Raw genomic sequence first — 22,566 nt, 5'->3', positions numbered from 1 at the left:
TATTAAAGTGCTTTATGTATGCCATGTTAATTTGACAAAAAATACTTAAATTAATTTAAATGTTTTACTGTTACTTTGGAATACATTCCCATTTTTAAAAAGGTTATCAAGGATTTGTATAGTAAATACAAATCCTTGGCTTAAGTTAATGGTAAAAATAGTCCAATTACCATAAAATACTCCCGAAATATTCATAAAATTTGAATAATATTGAAAATATTACATGTAGTCACAATTCATTTTTTTAGATTATTTGATCAGCTTGTTTTATTTATATTTTAAAAGTTGATATATATTATTATGTAAGTGTTGATTAATATTGAGTTGAAGTTATATTATGATTGATTATTGTGAAATTTTAATTTCAATACTGTATTGAATACATTTTTGATTTCAAGTTGTTGTTTAAATTTCATTTTTATAAAAAAAAAATCCTAAATTGATAAAATTCAGTTACAAAGAACAGGTCTAGTTTGGTTAAGACTTGGTCGAGTATGGTTCAGACTAGGTCGAGTACGGTTCAGACTAGGTCGAGTACGGTTCAGACTAGGTCGAGTACAGTTCAGACTCGTATAAAACGGTTAAGTACTGGTCAAGTACACATTCAGACTGTTAAGTATAGTTCAGACTACATTCGAGTATTATTAAGTAAATCTCAGACGAATTCAGACTGGTCAAGTAAAAATCAGTACAGTCGAGTACAGATATAGGCCATTTCAGACTTTTAATGGTTTGTAGTGATTAGGTATATAGACTTTATGATTGTCGGTCGTAGAAGCTGGTAAACGTATCTGTAGGTGTCTTTTAAAGTTAATTTGTTTGGTTGCTGTCTATTGTGTGTCGTCAATCATGTCAATACTAAAGCATTGACTTCTAAGCTGATTTAACATTCGGAACTAATCGTTCACCAGTAGCGCTTGATCAAACAGTAGCTAATCATACCAAATCTTCATTAATTTCGTTTATCGTTTGACAGTTTATCAAAGTATAACTGTATAAATAAGAATAATGCGGATGATATCAAACAAGCAGTCAAAAGGCGAACACTAGTTGACAATTCAATGGCACAAACAAAACATGAGTAAAAAACAACCAATATACAAAGCAAAACATAGAAAACTGACGAATAAACAACACGCCACTTACTAAAAACCGGAGTCATTTCAGGTAGTCCGGAATGGCTAACAGATCATGATTCACAAATTGCACTCGTTGTGTTGCTTTTTAAGTACAAACCCGGTGACGAATGTAGTTGTTTTGCTTACATTCGACAATAGGAACATACCCGTCGTCATTTGTGAAAGAGATCATTTCCTCAAAAAAGTAAAATCGCAAACATCCTGAATTCCGGGAAAAATTCAAAACAAAAAGTCCCTTATTAAATAGAAAAAGTCAAATGCTCAAACACATCAAACGAATGGACAACAAGTGATGACATCTAAATTTTGTATATTGATGACTTTTGCTTTATTCCCTTCCTTGTAAGCAGCAACACTCTATCTGGAAAATACTAAAAGAAATTAAGCTCTTTTATCGTGAAAAATAAGAGGAAAATATTCAATATGCAGGCGCTGCTTGAATGTTGCAACATAGAGATGGAAAGCTAACAATTAAGAAGCTTAAGGCATCTCTTTGTGGTTAAGTTTGTTTTTTTTCATTTCAAGAATTCAATATTAAGACACACCTTAATGTATATAAAGTATCCTTTATTTCAACCTTCATGAAGTAAATTTCATAACAAGTGAGCATGGGTTATCGCTTTATATCCAAACGAGTTATATAATTTCAATACAATGGTAAACGAGCCTTTGGGGATTTTATTATTATTACATAAAGTAAATAACGAGAGTTGATTTGAAGCGATATCCAATTTTTCACAAGTTGTTAAACCTTTTCTGGTATGGTCAACAGACTCATTGAGTTAAACTAAGAACTTCGAGACAATTTAAACTTTTAGTACTTTTCAGAATGGTCCATAGAGTAACATAAGATTTAAATATAAACAACAGAAAATATATAACAAAATTTTCATATAGAAGTCTTAAAATCTTGACTTCTTGTTCTGATATATTAGACGTAAAGATAAACCTCACCGTTTGTTTGTTTTTTTGTTTTTTTTTTTATATCTAAAAGGAATTATAAGATGTTCATGCGCTTTATATGATATATATTTTTTCCAACTCTGCCGGTATTCAAGAGAATTCCAGCTGCTACCCAGGCTTTATACAAAGTTACCAGTATCTAAGTAGAAAGTTCATTAACCAGTGAAATGTCAAAAAACGTCTCACCTTGTTTAAAACAACAATCGAAGATATCAAGAAACCTTGATGATAAATATCCGTTTGCACTTTACCAATGATACATGATGGTTAGTTTTAATAATCCGAAGGTATCACCATCCTAGTAGTCAGCACTTCTGTGCTTACATGAATTATCATGGATATGGTCATATTGATACATTAAAAGAGGGACAAAGGATACCAGAGTGACAGTCAACCTCATAAATCGGAAATAAACTGACAACGCCATAGCTAAAAATGAAAAACACAAACAAACATACAAAAGTACACATGACACGACATCTATGTGGCACCCGTTGTGTTGCTTATGCTACAAAAAATTTGGTAAATAGTCTTAATTCAGTAGGTCACACCCATGAAAGGGGAGGGAATTGTAGTTACGACGTCAAGAACATATCCGATATCATCTGTGAATCGGTTATTCCATAACAGTTAACCAACTCGTGATGGCGTCCGTAAAATTTAGGAAGGGATGATTTCAACTTCACCATTTAGAACTCTTGGTTTAATAACTTCCTTGTGAGCAGCAATTCTCTATCAAGAAAATCATGATAGAAAATACAAGCACGGAAATATCGCATCAATTGTGATATATATACCCCATATGCAGGTGCTGCTGGAATGTTGCTACTTGGAAGTTGGAAATTCACTATTGGAAGGCTGAAATCATCTCTTTTGATTTTCTTTTAAACATTTGGGTATTTAAAGATTGACGATGCATGGGCATTGATAGACCCATTCAGTTTCTTAATTCTGATTTGTATCAACGACCTCACAGCCTTAAGCCATTCGGAAAGAGTGTCTACGTCTTCTTTCTCGCGCTTAGTCTATTGCCTGGAATCTTCTGTTGGCATTAACTGTTTACAAAACTTTTTAATTTTTCTAATACTTAAGGCATTTCTACCTCAGGAATAAATTACTTTAGCTGTATTTGGCAAACCGTTTTGGAATTTTTGTCCTCAATACTCTTTAAGTTTTTACTTTATTTGGTCTTTATACTGATAAGGCGTAAATAAAAATTGTTATCCTAGTATCTCTGATAAGTTTATTAACTAAACTTAAATTATAGATTATGTGTATTGACGTTATTAATCATCTTAATAACGTGTTATAGTGTTGATCTTATATGTCTTTGTATATTTCCAACAACTGTTTAGTTTTTTTTCTTTCAAATGCGTGAGGTTTTGTTCACCAAAATGTTGTTGAAAGTATAACATTATTTATTCTGAGTATTTCAAAGATTTAACTTTCAAACAACATTTTGTTAAGACTTTGAATTTCTAATTCCAAAAAAAATCCTTAGATTTGACTTAATGACATTTATGATTGGATATAATAACACTTCAGTGATACATTGACATTGACTTTAAAAAAACTCCTAGTATAAAGTAATATTACAATGTATTACTTTTCTAGTTGTAAGGAGACCTTTCAGTGAAATGATTACCTATGACAAAATAGCCACTTTATCTGTAACTGTATCGATTGTGTCTTTTCCTGAAGTATGATGCATGTACTAGTATATGAATGAGTATTGAAGCAACGGTCCTTTTGGACTTCATTATACATCTTCATTTTATTTTACCTTGAAAACAAGTGTCATATTCCTGATTTGGTACAGACATTTCCTTGTGTAGAAAATGATGAACTAAACCTGGTTTTATAGCTAGCTATACCTCTCACTTGTATGACAGTCGCATACCATTCAAATGTATCGACAACAATGTTTGAGCAAAACATACAGACATAATAGGTAAAAATGTCAAAAATGGGGGTACAGCAGTTACCATTGTGGTATAATCTTAATCACTATAAAATACAAATAACTATTTCAACAATAACCAAATAACGGCATTTAGACACTCTATAGACGAACGACACAAGCAAAAATGAAGGGAAAAAAATCATAAAAGAATGCTGGAATGTAAAAATATCGAGCCACGCTAAAAGTATATTGCCAAAAAATTACTAAACAGAAAATTTGTCAATATTTTCATTTTTGTAGTTTTATTTATTTGTTTACTGTTATAAAGATGCGTTACTTACATTTTACTCAAATTCCGAGCCTAAACCATGCCGTAAAAGATTTCTGCGCAGATGCGGGAAAATAAAAGAAGTCTGAATTGAGTTTGAGTTCGTTAGTCAAATTATTATCTAGAATTTATTTCATTGATATTTCTTCCATTATAGGGAACATCGTTCCTTATAACTCTACCTTTTATTTCCTGTGATGTGTTTTGATTGATTGTCATATTCTTACATACCTTTGTTGGCCATTATATTGCTTGCTTAGTATTTGACTTATCTTCTTTCAATACAACCTATATACCATCCCTTATTTAAACTAGAATATTACCATAATAGTTTATGCGAAAACTGTAAGCTGTAATTCATTGGTGACCACTTTTACATAGATTATAAATAATCGATTTCAAATTTGCAGTTACTTTCATATATATAGATATTTTAGAAAAAAACAAACAACCAGCACATTTAATTATATCTAAAAGATTGACAATGACGAAGGTCCTTCGTTGTTGAGATTTTTGTTCAATACTTTATTTTATTTTTCCATAATCGTCGAACAAATCTCATTCAGTGCATTTAAAATCCACCATGATAGTTGTTATTTAAGATTTAGATATATCATCGATAAGATAGAACAAAAGTATATTCAAAATCATAACAGTATCTCTACGTATGGGGTACAATTATTTCGTATATACTTAATTTAATTTTAAATGTTTGGTTTTTTAAATATTCAATAGCGTTTTATGTTTTATAATGAACCTTCGAGATATATATATATATATACATTTAGACACACATAAAACATGATTCGGAAATTTATGTTTCTGTTTCTTGGTGCTCGATATTTTTTTTCTGTTTTTGGAATTGGAAATAACGTAACTGAAGTTCAGATTTTAAAAACAAGATTGTTTGAAAACTATGACAGAGAGATAAAACCTACAGCAAACACGGATCAACCAATATTGGTGCTACTATCATTTTCCCTTTTATCAGTTTTTGAATTGAATATGAAACAACAAGCTTTATCGACGTTAATAGTGTTTAAGATATCATGGAAAGATGAACTGCTGAAATGGAATAATATTAGTTACATAGTGTGTTAGTGACCTAATACGATATATACGGGGTTAGTAAATTCCATATGGGGTGAGAGCGAAGCTCGAACCCCATATGGAATTTACTTACCCCGTATATATCGTATTAGGTTACTAGCACACTATGTAACGAATTTATCTTACCGACTATCTTTATTTGTTGAATCTCGACTAGAGTTGTCTCATTTACAATCATACCAGGTCTTTATATCAAAGTGTTCAAATCTACAACTTTAAGAATCTACTTTCATTGGTCTTATTGAAAGAGAAAAACAAATGTCAACATTAACAATTTAATATCAACAACCTTGATATAACAATATTAATTAAAACAAAATGTTCAATACATTTAGGCGACAAATAGTGTCGAAGTCAACATGCAACACATTTTTTGTGTACAAATTGAAAAATAAATGTTGATGTCAACATGACAAGTGTGATAATTTCCTCACAACTACTTGTTGATGGTAAGGTTGTGTATAACAGTTACATTGCCATAGAAGATCTGACTCTGAGGTTTTGTCGACTGCATGCATGTGGTTGTTTGTCTGTATTGGATGGGTTTCGGCCCGTTGTCATCAAAGTCTCCTAAAATATCTCCAATGTCAATATCTTGTATTTGTTCCATAAATGACCCACTATCATCACTTTTGGATCTATTGCATGTATGGTTGGAAGCAATAACTGCTCTTTGCACAAGATTGTCAGATAAAGTTTTACCCATTTTAATTTTCTCGTTAGTATCAACACGCAGGTACGTTGTGAGTGACTGTACGGACTTGTGCCCAGTGACTGCCATTATTTGCGCAGATCCATACATGTTTTGTGATAAAACTGTGGCTCCAGTTGCTCGTATTGAGTGATTGGTATAAACAATAGACAACTTACACTTCTTACTGAGTTCTGACATAAATGTACTTAGTTTTTTTTCTCCTAGTGGCATATTACAATACCAGACATCAGCCTCTGTGGAAAAACTATCCAACGGTTTCTGCCATAAACGATCATTTGATGGATGTAATCTACGAATATAATTCTCGTATGAGGCAACAGGACAATACACAGATCCTGAAATATAGAGTTATCATTTAGATATTTTCAGGTTTAACATCAACAACAAAGACGTAGATACTATATATAAAAAAGAAGATGTGGTATGATTGCCAATGAGACAACTGTCCACAAGAGACCAAAATGACACAGACATTAACAACGTTTTACTATAAGTGACAGGTCACCGTACAGCCTTCAACAATGGGTATATGTATTTCTTGTATTTACATTGATATATCAGACATGTAGAAGGTTCCGAAATGACACAATCATGTAAATTTATTCAAATGAGAAATACATGTATGATATGCATTTTACTTACAGCAATAAACAACACAACAATAAATTACAGATTCCTGTCTTAGTCTATAATTAGATAATGATATTGCTACCTTTCATAACTATTTATAGTTACTAAATGTACTTGTTGTTTTAAGTTTTTATATTTTCAGGAATATCATTGATTGTCATTCATGTCTGTGTGGCAATCGCCAATGTTGTATATTTGATATAAAGTTAGTAATGCTGTTGTTTTTTATTTGGTCGGTTGTTATCTCTTTGACACATTCCCCATTTCCATTCTCAATTTTATCATATATTTTTTATACACAATTAGTATGGTGTAATGTTCTAATTATCTTTTTTTTCTCATCCTTTCAATTGTCTAATAACACCCCCCCCCCCATTATTGTCATACACTCACCTGGTGATTCTGGCATTACTCCAGAGACAAGCTCCTTATCCGATTCCCTATGGTTTTTAGTAAGTTCATCTTTTGCCTTAGTAACATATTTTAATCCTGTTTTAATGTCAGTTTTAATTGTGAAGGTACATTTGGTCATACTGTGCATATTTTCAATTCCTCTTCTGCAAAAAAAAAGTCTGATGTCAAACTGAACTTTATTTGCCAGGCCAGTTGGAGTTGTAGATGAAAGATACATAGATGTATACAGTGTTTCACGATCAACTTCATTAATAACGGGGAAATGTTCAACGTCACCTAGTCCAAAACGTTTCGATTCTGCCAAGACGGCTTTAAAGTTTGCGTTACTGTCATTAAATGGAGAATCCTTCACAATATCAAACGTTTTACTGTGCGGAGGAGCCTTAAGGTATCTGTTAATGCCATGCCTGATGGACTCCAGTGACGATGCTTTGTATCGTTCACCATCCCCTTTCCGTAGGTCGACATAAAAATGACACAGAGTCTCATTCAGTCGGACACAATCAAATTTTTCAAACTCATCATCTTGTTGTTTCTCCTGAAGATAGTCCCGCAGTATATAAGCACACTTTCTGTTTGCTTTTAAGGTATTTTCCGCATTCATATTCAATCTTTTTGCATCAATTTCTTCATTTGTTGTGGTTGCGAAACGTTTCGAACCTCTCGTCGACGCCATCTTTACTATACAAAGGGACGTAACTCCACTACTAACCGTGTATGGAATAAGCCCCGCCCCCCTACTAACCTAATATTGAATATACACGGTTTGCACGCGGACGCTTTTAACCAATCATATTCATAGAAATGTATAGGAGGTAAGATAAAACTCAATACAATGGGTTAGACAAACTAACAGTGAATTTACAATCAGTTTGGAAACCGGATATAATAATATTAAACTCAATAGATAAACAAAAAACGCTTATAAATTACGGTGATGATACTAATTATGTCACTATAAACAGTGATGGGATGATAAAATGGAACGTTTACGTTAATTTAGAAACCCGCTGTAAAGTCATAACAAAATATTACCCATTTGAAACTCAAACTTGTGACATCAACTTAACAAAATCATATCTTGACGATCAATCTGAAATATTAATAAGTGATAATAGTTCAATCAATACTGATCTATCTGTTTCAAACAGTGAATGGGAAGTGTATCCTGTGGAATCAATTCAGCATTCTTTTCCTCATCCAGAAGGTGAACTGATTGGCCTGCAATTGCAAATTCGAATGAAACGGCGTTGCGAATTTTACGTTTGGAACTATATTATGCCATCCATTTCTCTTTCTTTTGCAGACTGCTTTGCATTTGTATTACCTGTTAAAAGTGCAGATAAAATAACCTTGTCAATTTTTGTATTCCTTGCCAATGCAGTTATGATCCGATTATTCAACGATTCTATACCTCCAATATCCGAAACGTCTCTGTTTGGTGTACTGCTGTGGGTAAGTTTACTACTAAGTGGAATCGTGATATTACTAAATATTATCATAACTGCTTCTTATTATCGCCAATCCTTAAAACATATTAAACCATGCTGTGGTGAAATCACAGAATGTTTCAAATGCAAGTCATTATGCGGTTGTAAACATTAACAAGGAAATGACAATGAAACTTCTAAAAAGCAAATATTTGACACCGGTGTCACACAGTATGACTATATCACTAAGCAATTTGTGCCTTTGGTCGTTGAAGAACCTAGACTGCAATCAGAATCTGGAAATGACAATGAAACTTCTGAAAAGCAAATATTTGACACCGGTGTCACACAGCATGACAAAATCAATATGCAATTTGAAGTTGAAGAACCTAGACTGCAATCAGAATCTGGTTCCAATGCACCGACAACACCTAATAAAACTGGACCCGATATAACATGGTCTGATGTTAGTCGAAATATTGATATTATTTGCACTGTCTCTTTGTTTATAGTTTATGTAATAGTGTACGCTATATTGTTGACTAAACTGATGAATTAAAATTATATACTTCAAAACATTGTACTGAGAAATTACAGAAATGTGGAAATTGATAAAAAAAAAAAGATCAATGTAGATTTTATGCTACGACATGATTTGTTACGATAATAGTTTCGAATTCATTTTATCAGTATAAATCTCAACATCAATAAACAAAATCGTCAATTTAATCATTAGTTTTTATTTTCAATTTGTAGTTATCATTCAATATTTTGAATGAATAATGAGAAATTTTAAGTACATTATAAAAACCTGTTTTTACTAGAAGATCATCCTGAATAAAATGATGTGGTATGAGTGCCAATGAGAAAACTATAAATCCAAGTCACAATGTGTGAATATTATAGACCAAAGAACAGCCTTCAACACGGAGTCTTGACTCGTACAGAACAGCAAGCTTTAATGACACTTAAAATATGACTAGTGCAACAGCATTTAAACAAGAATAACTACGGTCTAATCTATGTAAAAACGTAACACGAGAAACACATATGAACCTAACGAACAAACCACAACTACTGAACAACAAGCTTCATACTTAGAACAGTTGCAAACAACTGCAGTGGGTTTATATGTTTTACCAATAACATTCACTGAAAGGAATACAATGTCAACAATGAACGTGAAAGAACTAATCCCCCCCCATGGAATGTTTCTTATACGTTTACAACAACAATTTACATTTATGTTTAACCTAAATATAATAAACATTTCTTGAAGATAACAAAAATGCACATGCTCGCTTTCTATCATATCTATATATATGTTTATTTCGGTTTTATGACAATTTTATTATATTATAAATACAAGATAATAATTAAGGTGAAACCAATCTGACAGATGAAGCCACTTAAACAAAGATACAACTGTAATAGTACAGAGTTTAATATTCAACATAATATGTTTTAGGGATGAAACCTTTTTTTTTACATCTGCATGGTGCAGAAAGTTATTATTGAAAAGAAACCTATGGAAATCATCAAAATGATATCAAACTTACACGTATCTATGATAAGTTTATTCATATCAATTAAAACAATGTAATAAAATCAACGGTACCAATTTTGTTGCATCAGATGCGCATTTCGACAATACATGTCTCTTCAGTGATGCTCGTGGCCAAAATATTTGAAATCCAAAGCATATATAAAGGATGAAGAGCTATAATCCAAAAGGTCCAAAAAGTATAACCAAATTCATGAAAGGAATCAGAGCTTTGCATGAGGGAGATACATTCCTTAATTTATAATAATTTCTAATATTTTGTAACAGCAAAAACACAAAAAATCCGTATTTTCATGCCAGTAATATGCATTTAGCTATTATAATATATTCATTGCACCGAATAGTTATCAAAGGTGCCAGGATTACAATTTAATACGCCAGACGCGCGTTTCGTCCACAAAAGACTCATCAGTGACGCTCATATCAAAATAGTTATAACGCCAAACAAGTACAAAGTTGAAGAGCATTGAAGTGTTGTGCCAAATACGGCTACGGTAATATAATCCTGGGATAAAAAAATCCTGAGTTTTTCCGAAAAATTCAAACTTTTGTTACTGGAAATAGTGATCAATGGTACCAGGATTATAATTTTGTACGCCAGAAATTTATAATTACCATATCCAAACCGTTTCGCTATATCTGAGTATATATAGCACTCGTTCTTTTTGAGCAGTCAAAATGCGTTGACTGTATTTCTATGGCATATACAGTCACTGACCTGATATCATTATTCCTGATGAATATTGAAATAGTAGAGCCGAAACCATATTTTGATATTCATGGCGACCTCTTCAACCTGTCCTTGTTTCAAATACAGGAAACGAAGCGTGGAACGACTCTAACTTATTACTTTAACAATTGTTCAAAAAAAATATCATATCAAGCATCAAATGATACGCTTTTTGTACTAGTTATCAAAGGTACCAGGATTATAACTTAGTACGCCAGACGCGCGTTTCGTCTACATAAGACTCATCAGTGACGCTCATATCAAAATATTTACAAAGCCAAACAAGTACAAAGTTGAAGAGCATTGAGGATCCAAAATTCCAAAAAGTTGTGCCAAATACGGCTAAGGTAATCTATGCCTGGAATAAGAAAATCCTTACACTGATTCCCAAAATATATGGTTTCTATACAATTTTTTTCCTAAATAAGAAAGTAGATTGTTACTTACGGTTTGCAAAAGGTTACTTCTGGTTTTATTTGATAGTTTACTTGATACTGATTCCAAAAATATATTGTTCAATATACATTTACATTAAATAAGTACAAAAATAAATACTTTCGGTTTACACCAGGTCACTTCCGGTTGACTTTTCTATGGTCAAGTGGCTTGCAACGTAATTCAAAAATTCCCATGGCTTTATCATGTATACATATGAGGTGAAAGCAAAGTTCAAAATCTAGAACGTCAATTTTACCTATGACCTTGAGTTCAATTTCAAGGTCATTAACCAATGGCTTCAAATCAAAAGACCATCGGTCTTAACTATATTTGGTAAACGAGTCATATCACTATATGCCTTATTTTAAATATGAGACGGGGAAAAAACTCCAATTTAATGTTAGCGTACCCTTTCAACCAAAATAAATGTGTTTCGACATGTTGCAACTTACAATTTAGTAAAAATATGTTGTCGATATCTTATACGGATTTTGAAAAGAATTGAAAATACGACCTTGACCTCTAAACTTATTTTCTCATTTTGGATATAGAACCAAAGATCATATGTTCCTATCACTTATAACTGTCCATCTGGTATCTCTCGTCCCTCTTTTATGGTTTACAAGATAGAAATGCATATCACTTATATCAAATGCATAAGGGAGAATAACTATCATATTGAGTGTTCATATCGCTTCGGTCAAAATAGGACAAATCATGCAAAGGTTAAAACAAGCAATTTTATAAAATAAATTTGTCGCTTTCTTTTTCGGTTACGGAGGAGATGCAGGCACAAGGAAAACAGTGTTCCGGATAAATTACTCCTACAAAGAAAAGTATTTGGTTACGCAGGGAAATTTACAAAGACGCATACACTGTTCGATATCACAAATAAAACATCTTAGCGACATCTTGCGAAACAAAATTTATATACAAGAACAAAAAGTGTCGGAGGAAAAAGGAAAAATACTAATCAGGACAAATACAATAGGTCTTTCCAACGAAAAGTGGAAAGACATAATTCAATTTTTTTTTAAATTTTGTTAAAATTTACCTTGAATGTGTATACAGTAATTATAAGTGATTTGAATAAAGTAATTGATTCCAGTGGTTAAATAAACCTTCAAACCTAAGGGAATATTTTAACGTGATATTAAGTAACTTTCGAAAACAAAATTTGAAAAATGAGAAAATAGGGGGGGGGGGGGCAAAAAACGTGCCTTATCATACCTTGTCCTTTATTCTGTGTGACCAAACATATTGAAACATTTTACTCATAATAAAAGAATGTTGTCTTACGATATCCATTCATGAAATTATTTATGGGTCATTTATTCATCGTGACACCTATATATTATCTTATCATGATATCTTCTCCTTGGTCATTGACGTTTTCAGCTATGTTCTCCTTAAATCAATGACAAGGTAATACGATCGATTTCGCAAAGAATATCGGTTTTTAGATATTCGAATAATAACCGTGCAATATTAATTTTGCTATCCGTCGTTTTTTTTTTTTATCTACCTTCGATAATATAGTTCAACATGTGACTGTTTCTTAACAAATGAAATTAGTAATGATATACGAATTAATGATATTATTCTATAAAATATATGCTAAACAACAAAAGAAACGCAGCACCTGTTTTAATTGCTGTGAGGAAAAACCTCCATTGCATATGATTTTCTATTGAAAGCTTGAAATTATTCAAATTTTTTAACATAACGTTCCTTGCGTTCCTCTATTAATTTCTTGGCATAGCCATCTTTCACCTGAAAAAAAAACTTTCTTTTATTTTTGGGTTCTTGGTCAAATTGTTTTCTTATCTTTTTTTTTTGTTTCTGTAAATTTAATTAATTTCAGATTTTTGAATTTTGACTGGTGTGGTTGAAATCTCAATTTCCGCTGCTTTAATGGACATTTCGTTTATGTTTTTCTTTGTGCATTACTTTGATTATGCTTGAAATATATCACATTTCTATATTTATAATACTAAAAGAACGAGGTCAAATTTGTTAGCCGTAATAGGGTAAAAACAACAAATCAAAGAATTCAACTGTATCTATAGCTAATATAGGACAATGGTGTTGTTAAAAAAATAAACCATTCCAGACCCTTTTGTTTTCCACTTAATAAATATTGCCAATAATTAACCACACGGCCGACACTCGGCTAACCGAGAGATAGGTCGGTTAATCTATATTGAGTATGCGGCTATATCGGCGGTTGGTCTGTTAATCGGGTTGGTTATACGTCTGTTAAGAGTAAAACTCACAATTTTAATATTAAAATCTATTTAATATACAGATTTTAGGTACATTATAAGAATCAAATCAAAAAAAGAAAAGTGTCTGACAAAATGATATATATCATAGAACATTTACCAACTGTAAAAACATTTCATAGTCTGCACAGTTTTCAGTAAAACTAAAAGGCGTCGCGCAAGTATGTAGTATTTATGCTTATACGCATAGCAATTTTTGTAATGAAAGGCGAAAAAAACAATTTTATATATCATTTAAAGGACACAAAATCGTACTTTGGTTCTAAAATATAAATTGAAATTAGTAAATATTTCATAATTGTAATATAACGTGAGTAATACAACGTTTTAGTGAACATTATGGGAATAAAGTCTGTTAATGGGTTGGACAATTGAAATTGTGTCAGTTAAGAGTTATTTAGCCACGACAATAGTTGTGCTACCTTTATATTTTCCCTTTGAAAAAGTTAAGAATGAGATGCTCTTGAGTAAAAAAAAAATGACAATACGCTGCAACAGTGTCCTTCTAGTAACAACATTTTTATTTTGACTTCCTTTGCATTTTATTAAGGGGTGTCGTCACTTCAATATATGGATATGGATTGCCTGCTGGAATATGTATGAATCTATTATTAACGTTTTCTTCAGCCTTAATTTTTGTGTCTGTTCAAAGTAGCACGTTCTCAAATCCGTCCGAAAGTGTCTTTCTAATACAACACAGGGTACATATAACGTGTTGTCGTTCTCATATGCACATGATATTTGTCACTGGACGTTAAACTCTAAATCGTCAACATCATCCGATTGGTTCTTTTCTTCTGTTACTGAATCATCTGTTGTTTACAAATCAGTCTAAAGAAGTAAATGGAAAGGAGCGAATGCAGCTACATTTGGTTATCTTAAGTTTTAATTCATTTTATTCCGTTTAGTTCCTTTCTACATAAGTGTGCATGCAGAGGAGAACTGCAGTTGTCCGCATGTAAACTTTTAGCATTTATTACCAATATGAGTACATAGCAATCCGTTACTGTTTCAACACCCAGGGGTGTTTCATGTCTTTATTCTCAAACAGTTATTATTTTTTTCTATCTTTTTTTATTAATGCATCACTTCCTACTGTCCTTATCTATTATTCTATATATTCTGTGTTTCCATCCAAATTCTCGTGTATACAATGAGGGTCCGGATTGGGGGTGTTGTTTATTTCTATATTCTTTAAATTGTCTGTTACTTTTCTCTACATTTTATTTTATCTTACTCATTATTATTTCTTTATTCTTTATATATTCTAGCATCCCAATATATTTTACTTACTGATGTTTAGTTACATTACGATGTTTATCTCTGATTTATATACTGGTTAATACATGCATGGATATTTCATTGTTATTCTACTTATTTGGATTGGATTTACTATTCTTTTTCCGCAGAATATTCTAACGAAAATTGTACAGTTGTACAGTGTCCGGATATGTACGATGTGGTAAAACTACCAACAATCCAGATTTGTCGGGAGATTTGTGCACATGAATGAAATAGTTGTCACTTGACGTTTAACTACAAACAAAATCAATCAACCGACATAATAGATAAACAGTATAACCAGAAGAGAACCTCAAATACTTTTTTTTTTATTAAAAATCACAAATGAATTCAGACATGTCAGTGTTGGTACATGTACTTGGATGATGCAGCCTAATAGTTTCGTTTTACATACCCTAGTGACTGTTCAATATTATGAATACAGAGATGAAACGCTGACATTCTCAATGTATGCGGAAAAAAAATTGCATTAATTGTTTTCCTTATTGCTTACATTTGCCGTCCTACTAACATGTTCACAGGAGTGCCAGGAGAAGACATAATTAGGCGCCATCCAAACAGCGGTCATTTATTTTATACATTGAATCCAGACATCAAAAATATGGCTGATTTACTATGCGGATATACATGTATATAGATTTTTAAATTAAAGTGCACATATGCAGGTCAGTTTTTGGTCGATGCAGTCAAATAATTTTGTTGTATAAGTCAGCATGAGGTATCAAATCTACTGAAATTTTGTTACGTATCAATATTTTGAATAAAAGGAGGACATGTTGACATCCAAAATTAATGCAACCAAAAATTTGTTGTTATTATATTGCAATATTACTGTCCATTGTATTATACATTGAATCCTGGCATAAAAATATGGCTTATTTACTATGCGGGTATACATGGTATATAGATTTACAAATTAAAGTGCACACATGGTCAGTTTTGGTCAATGCGGTCATATCATTTTGTTGTACAAGTCAGCATGAGGTATCAAAACTACTGAAATTTTGTTACGTATCAATATTTTGAATAAAAGGAGGACATGCTGGCACCCTAAATTTATGCAAACAAAAATTTGTTGTTCATGTTGTTATTGTATTGCAATATAGCTGTCCGTTGTATTATACATTGAATCGTGACATAAAAAAATATGGCTGATTTACTATGCTGGCATATAGATATAGACCAGAATGGTCAATTTGACACAAAAAAGCAATAAAATTTTATAAAACTTTCTTATATTAACACCTACTTCTATTTTTTTTTAAAAGTCAGATCTATTCAGATATGGCTGATTTACTATGCTGGCATATAGATTTACAAATTAGAGTACACATATGGTCAGTTTTGGTCTTGGTCAATGCGGTCAAATTATTTCATTGTACAAGTCAGCATGAGGTATCAAAACTATTGAAATTTTGTTACGTATCAATATTTTGAATATAAGGAGGACATGCTGGCACCCTAAATTTATGCGAAACAAAAATTGTTGTTATCAGCTGGTTATTGTATTGCAATATTGCAATCCATTGTATTATACATTGAATCCTGACATAAAAAATATGGCTGAATTACTATGCCGGTATATATGGTATATAGATTTACAAATTTAAGTGCACATATGGTCAGTTTTGGTGGAAGCGCTCAAAATATTTTGTTGTTCAAGTCAGCATGACGTATCAAAACACTAATTTTGATACGTATCAATATTTTGAATAAAAGGAGGACATTCTAGCACCCTAAATGTATGCGAACACAAATTTGTTGTTATTGTATTGCAATATTGCTGTCTATTGTATTGTACATTGAATCCTAACACAAAAAATATGGCTGATTTACTATACAGGTATATAACTTTACAAATTAAAGTGTACATATGGTCAGTTTTAGTTGATGCGGTCAAATAATTTTGTTGTACAAGTCAGCATGGTCAGCATGAGGTATCAAAACTACTGAAATTTTGTTACGTATCAATATTTTGAATTAAAGGAGGACATGCTGGCACCCTAAATTTATGCGAACACAAATTTGTTGTTATTGTATTGCAATATTGCTGTCCATTGTATTATACATTGAATCCTGACATAAAAAATATGGCTGATTTACTATGCGGTATATAGATTTAGAAATTAAAGTGCACAAATTGTCAGTTTTAGTTGATGCAGTCAAATAATTTTGTTGTACAAGTCAGCATGAGGTATCAAAACTACTGAAATTTTGTTACGTATCAAAATTTTGAATAAAAGGAGGACATGAAGGCACCCTTAATTTATGCAAACAAAAATTTGAAAAAATTTGCTGATCTAGTATGCTGGTATACAGATTTATGAATAAAAGTGCTCACATGGTCAGTTTTGGTCAACACGGTCAAATAATTTTGTTGCACAAGTCAGCAAGAGGTATCAAAACTACTGAAATTTTGTTACGTATCAATATTTTGAATAAAAGGAGGACACATGCTGGCACCCTAAATTTATGCAAACAAAAAATTGTTGTTATTGTATAGCAACATTGCTTTCCATTGTAATATACATTGAATCCTGACATAACAAATATGGCTGATTTACTATGCTGGTATATAGATTTACAAATTAAAGTGCACATATGGTCAGTTTTAGTTGATGCAGTCAAATAATTTTGTTGTACAAATCAGTATGAGGTATCAAAACTACTGAAATTTTGTTACGTATCAAAATTTTGAATAAAAGGAGGACATGCTGGCACCCTAAATTTATGCGAACAAAAATTTGTTGTTCATGTTGTTATTGTATTGCAATATAGCTGTCCGTTGTATTATACATTGAATCGTGACATAAAAAAATATGGCTGATTTACTATGCTGGCATATAGATATAGACCAGAATGGTCAATTTGACACAAAAAAGCAATAAAATTTTATAAAACTTTCTTATATTAACACCTACTTCTATTTTTTTTTTAAAGTTAGATCTATTCAGATTGGTCCACTCTATCTTTATTGAAAGTATGAAAAAAATAAAGTTTAATTGTGAAACTGTGATTTTTTTCATGATAATAGCCCAAAAATGGATAACATTTGATGAAAACTGAGAAAATCATCAGAATTGGGTACTTTAAAATGGCTGTAGCAAAAATAAGTGTACCACCATATGATTTTCGTCACCAATTAGTTTTCTAGAGTCTTATATAAACCCAAAAATCAGGTTAAAAAAAAAGTTTAATTCAAGACCTTAAAAGATCTATTTCATAAATCAGAAATATTATATTTTTTTAATCAAATTTAAAGTGTATCATTTTAATGATTTAAAAAACATATTTTTTATACTTTTATAAAATTAATATTAAATGTGCAATAATTAATTCTTGTTTATTTAGCAAAACAAACAACAGTTACCTTGTTTATCTAAGAACATTTTACTACATAAAATAATGTGGGACAATCAGAACTTTTCATGTGGGACAATCAGAACTCTAAAATTTTAAAAAGTGGGACAATCGGGAATAAACCTAGAGCAGATTGGGTCCCGAGAAAACATTGTCAACCGCGGCGAAGCGAAGGTTGACAATGTTTTTTTCGAGGGATACCGATCTGCTCTATCACCCTCTCAGCTATGTGATATTTGATTTATTATAATGAATGTCCTATCATCATTTTCTTTAACAGATGAGTTTTATTATAAAGTATTTTCTATGTAGTCACGTACTTGACAGCGTAACGGGTATTTGAAAAATCATCAGAAGTGAAGTAAATATACAATAGTAGTGCATTGACTTGACATATTTATAACGATAAAAGGATTAGGCCCGAAACGGGGAAAAAAGCTCTGCTATCAAGAAAAAAAATATTTTCAAATGTTGTTATTTTGTTATTGTTATTTATTTTATTTAAATTTTGGGTAAATACCCCTTTCAAAAGGCCTCATATCTGGCTAAGAAATATACATCACATTGAACATGATGAAATGTACATCACCAGTTGAAACCCATCGATGGTGAACGAATGCGTTTAATATCAACAATATAAAGCATAACACACAATGATTTATAGGTTTTAAAGTAAAAATATTAACAAGTTTCCAACAATTGTAAAAGAAATAAGTTTGAGTCGTTTCACGCTTCGTTGTATAGTAAATTAGAACTTGAAGCATTGTCTATAAAAGAACTTGATGTAGATTCAATTCATTGTCGTTTAAGCTGCCGATTTTTGATTGGTCTAGCCGAGAGGGTGACATTCCAAAAAATTGTCACTCGCTCAGCCATGTGATAGAGTAAATTAACACCTTCGTATTAGGCAATCAAAATATGGCATTTTAACATGATGTATAATAATACTTTAATATTACACTTTTTTATATCAGTTTTCAATATTCATGGCCCTAAATTCATTGTTCATGTCAGTGTTTCCGTATATATTTTGTTTCATTGCTCATGTGTTGTTTCCGTATATTTTAGCCACTCGTCTTGAGTCTACCCATTTGATCCGATAACATCACATACATCAATAAAATTATACTTTTATTGCCATTCATAACTCTTAACAGACCAATTAACAGACCGAGTTTTATACATCCGACCCATTAACAGACCAGGTTATAAATAAAGATTGATTTATGTCACCAAAATACAGATTTTTGTGTAGATTTTTCACACAATGATATCCATTTGGTTGACAAACATAATGCCTGTCTTTGTTCGATGTTCAAAATATCGCATGCAAGTAAATTCAACCAACGTGTCTTTTTGTGTACATTTTGTGTGTGTAAAATGTGTATAAATTTATTGATGAGTAACACGCCTTTTCATTTTATAGATCGTACATCGAAGCTAGAAAAATAGTAATTACACCACTGGATTCAGTACATTGAATTGTTTTGTTAGACATGAATTTTTTTTATGATAAACATATATTAAAAAAGTTATACAATGAAACATGCAGAATTTCCAATGATTTCCTCGATAACACCTGATTAACAGACTTTAGCCAACCCGATTAACAGACCCACCGCCGATATAGCCACATACTCAATATAGATTAACCGACCAATCTCTCGGTTAGCCGAGTGTCGGCCGTGAACCAGGTTCGGGTCGAATCCAATACCGATACAAATAGTATTACCTTATATGGACGTACCGGTTCTCACAGGCGCACCAACAAACGGTGTACTAGTATTTAGTATTTGCAATATACACGGGTCATAAGCAAAGAGTTTCCACTGCTAAATTCAATCAGTGTCATATATCTTCCTATTGTAGTATTTTAATCAGCTTGACTTTATAAGATGACAATTCGAATTCTAAAAAAAATCTAGACACAAGATAAGGTGTATAGTTTCAAATTTGTTAACCGACATGACGTAAAAACGGCGAATCAAAGAATTCAACATTATCTATAACTTATACAGAATAATGTTGTTTATTCCTTTACTGGCCATTTTGATTTCCAAATAATTAATACTACCAATATTTATAAGTTCAAGGTCGACGGTTTCAAAGAGAAAAATTTGAAAGCAGCGAAAACTGTGCATCTTATAATCAGCATGATATAAGCTCAAAGTGGATTATGACATATTCCTTTCAATCTCAGTCTGTGACTTAGACTAAAATATAAACAGGACATATTCAACATTCTAAGGATTAAGTTAAACAATGTATTTGTTTGATAGTTTTTTTTTTAATGTATTCCTATCAAAAACAGTTCAGTGGTAAAAATAAACCAACCAGTACTTTCGTTGAATGTGTATCTTACAGGTAAACAACATAGTCACTGATCCAAGTAAAACTGTTGCATTTTTTTTTATTTAATCTGGAATAGGCGATGTTTTTTCTTAGATTTTTGTCTGATATTTGAATATGTTTAAATACAACGAGATAATTTTCTTCATGATTGCCTCTAATAAAACTAGATCTCATAAATACTTGTTTTGATGAAAGATGTATTTAAAGCCTCTTTCATTTTCTTTTTTCGTGTTATTTCTGTTGTCTGCACGCTGTACCGATGATGTATAACTGTCGTTCAATACTTCTCTCTGTTAGATAAGACTAAATCATTTTGAAATACATATTTCAGTTTGCATTGTTACTTTAAGTGGTGGAAGACCCTCTTGGTGATAATTTGGACTAATATGATAGGTTTACCTAAACATTTTTTAATATATTTTAGTATCATTCTCTGCTGTGTTTTGTTATAAATTTTACAGACTGATGATCTGAGGACATAGGAACCCCTGTACGGTTTACAATCACTGAAGTCTTGTTATTGTTTCCTAACTTTCTTATGTTCAGAAACATCTCATAATGACAATCATCGGTTCTGGAGACGTTATGCGACACATAAACTGTTGGATTCCGCAAGTGTTTCTATAAGATGCTGTCTATGGGATTATTGTCCAAGACATCAGCAGGTTTTATCAAATCTAAAGTCTAATGGGCGCAAATGTTATTTCGTGAAAAATATCTTCAATATGGGCAACAGTGGTGGCCACTTTTCAAAAGTCTGATATCGAGTGAGACAAAACAATCCGTGTAACATACTGAAACCGAAGAAAACACATCAGCTCTAGAGCGAAACAATAGATCAATAATCTTTAAACCATCGTTCTTTACTATCCATGTATATGTTCTTTTATTTTTTATTTTTGTATCTAAAATTTGATTTATTGCACTATTGCTGTTATAATAAATACCATGTCTACAACATTTGACAGGGCACCCCTGTAGTGTTAGTTTTACTGAACAAACAGGGAGATTGTTAAGTAAATTAATAATAATAATAATAAATGGTTAGATTATATATATATTGATATCACAGATTTTATATCCTAATAGGAGATTTCTGTAGTTTAGGATATGATGACCAATTTTATCTTTATTTAATAGTATTTTGATCTTTTCCCAAAGAGTTGTAAAGTATTGACATTCTAGAAAAAAATGTTTATAATCTTCTGTTACATTACATAAATCACATTTACTGTCTTCTTTTATCTTCCATTGAAAACGCAGTTGTTTACAAGGAAGGATATGATGCAGCAATTTCCATTTAAATATTTTTAATCTGTTATCTTTTAAATGAGTAAATACAAAGTTTAGCATTGATTTAATTGGGATTAAAGAATCTAAATTTAGTACACGTTTCCATTTAAAGAAACCTGAAAGCGTGTCATAATTTCCACTATTAATGTGTGTGTATATCTGGTTTGTTTCCATTACTTGTAAACTTATTATCTTATTTTTTTTCTTTTGTATTAATACAAAGGATAAGTTTATTTTTTACTTTTGATTTTTTCTGATTTTTCTGATTTCAGTACCTTGAGCCATTCATTTTGTATATCATATTTCAATTTTGAAATTTCAAACATTAAATTGGATTTTGAGGATATTTTATTAGATATTATTTCTTGAGAGATATTACCATTTTGGTCAATTCTATCATTAACATTATATGATACCTTCTTTTATCAATTTTATAAAAACTAAACACTTTCCTTGAAATTTTATCAGTGTGTTTCCCAATAAGATTTGCTGTCTTATGTTTTAAAATTCATATTGAGTTGGGTATTATTTAAATTTTGTAGTTTGAACCAAGATTACAATTTCTAAGTAGAATTTTGGTAAAGTTTTATGTAGGTTTTGTAAATAGTAA

The 22,566-nt window shown here is 31.4% G+C and overlaps 1 protein-coding gene across 1 annotated transcript; it reads right to left on the bottom strand.

The window, feature by feature from the left end:
- Positions 1-5,732: 5,732 nt before the first annotated feature.
- LOC139491607 (uncharacterized protein KIAA1958-like) lies at positions 5,733-8,009 on the bottom strand. The gene is made up of 2 exons (XM_071279373.1): positions 7,182-8,009; positions 5,733-6,493 (listed from the first exon to the last, which is right to left on the bottom strand). Exons 1-2 carry the CDS (start codon positions 7,876-7,878, stop codon positions 5,880-5,882), a joined length of 1,311 nt encoding a protein of 436 aa, XP_071135474.1. The 5' UTR covers positions 7,879-8,009; the 3' UTR covers positions 5,733-5,879.
- Positions 8,010-22,566: the final 14,557 nt, after the last annotated feature.

This window comes from Mytilus edulis, chromosome 10, assembly GCF_963676685.1.
Source record: "Mytilus edulis chromosome 10, xbMytEdul2.2, whole genome shotgun sequence".
Lineage (NCBI taxonomy): Eukaryota > Metazoa > Mollusca > Bivalvia > Mytilida > Mytilidae > Mytilus > Mytilus edulis.
Note: the sequence above shows the minus strand (reverse complement) of the source record. Positions and strands in the feature narration are given on the sequence as shown.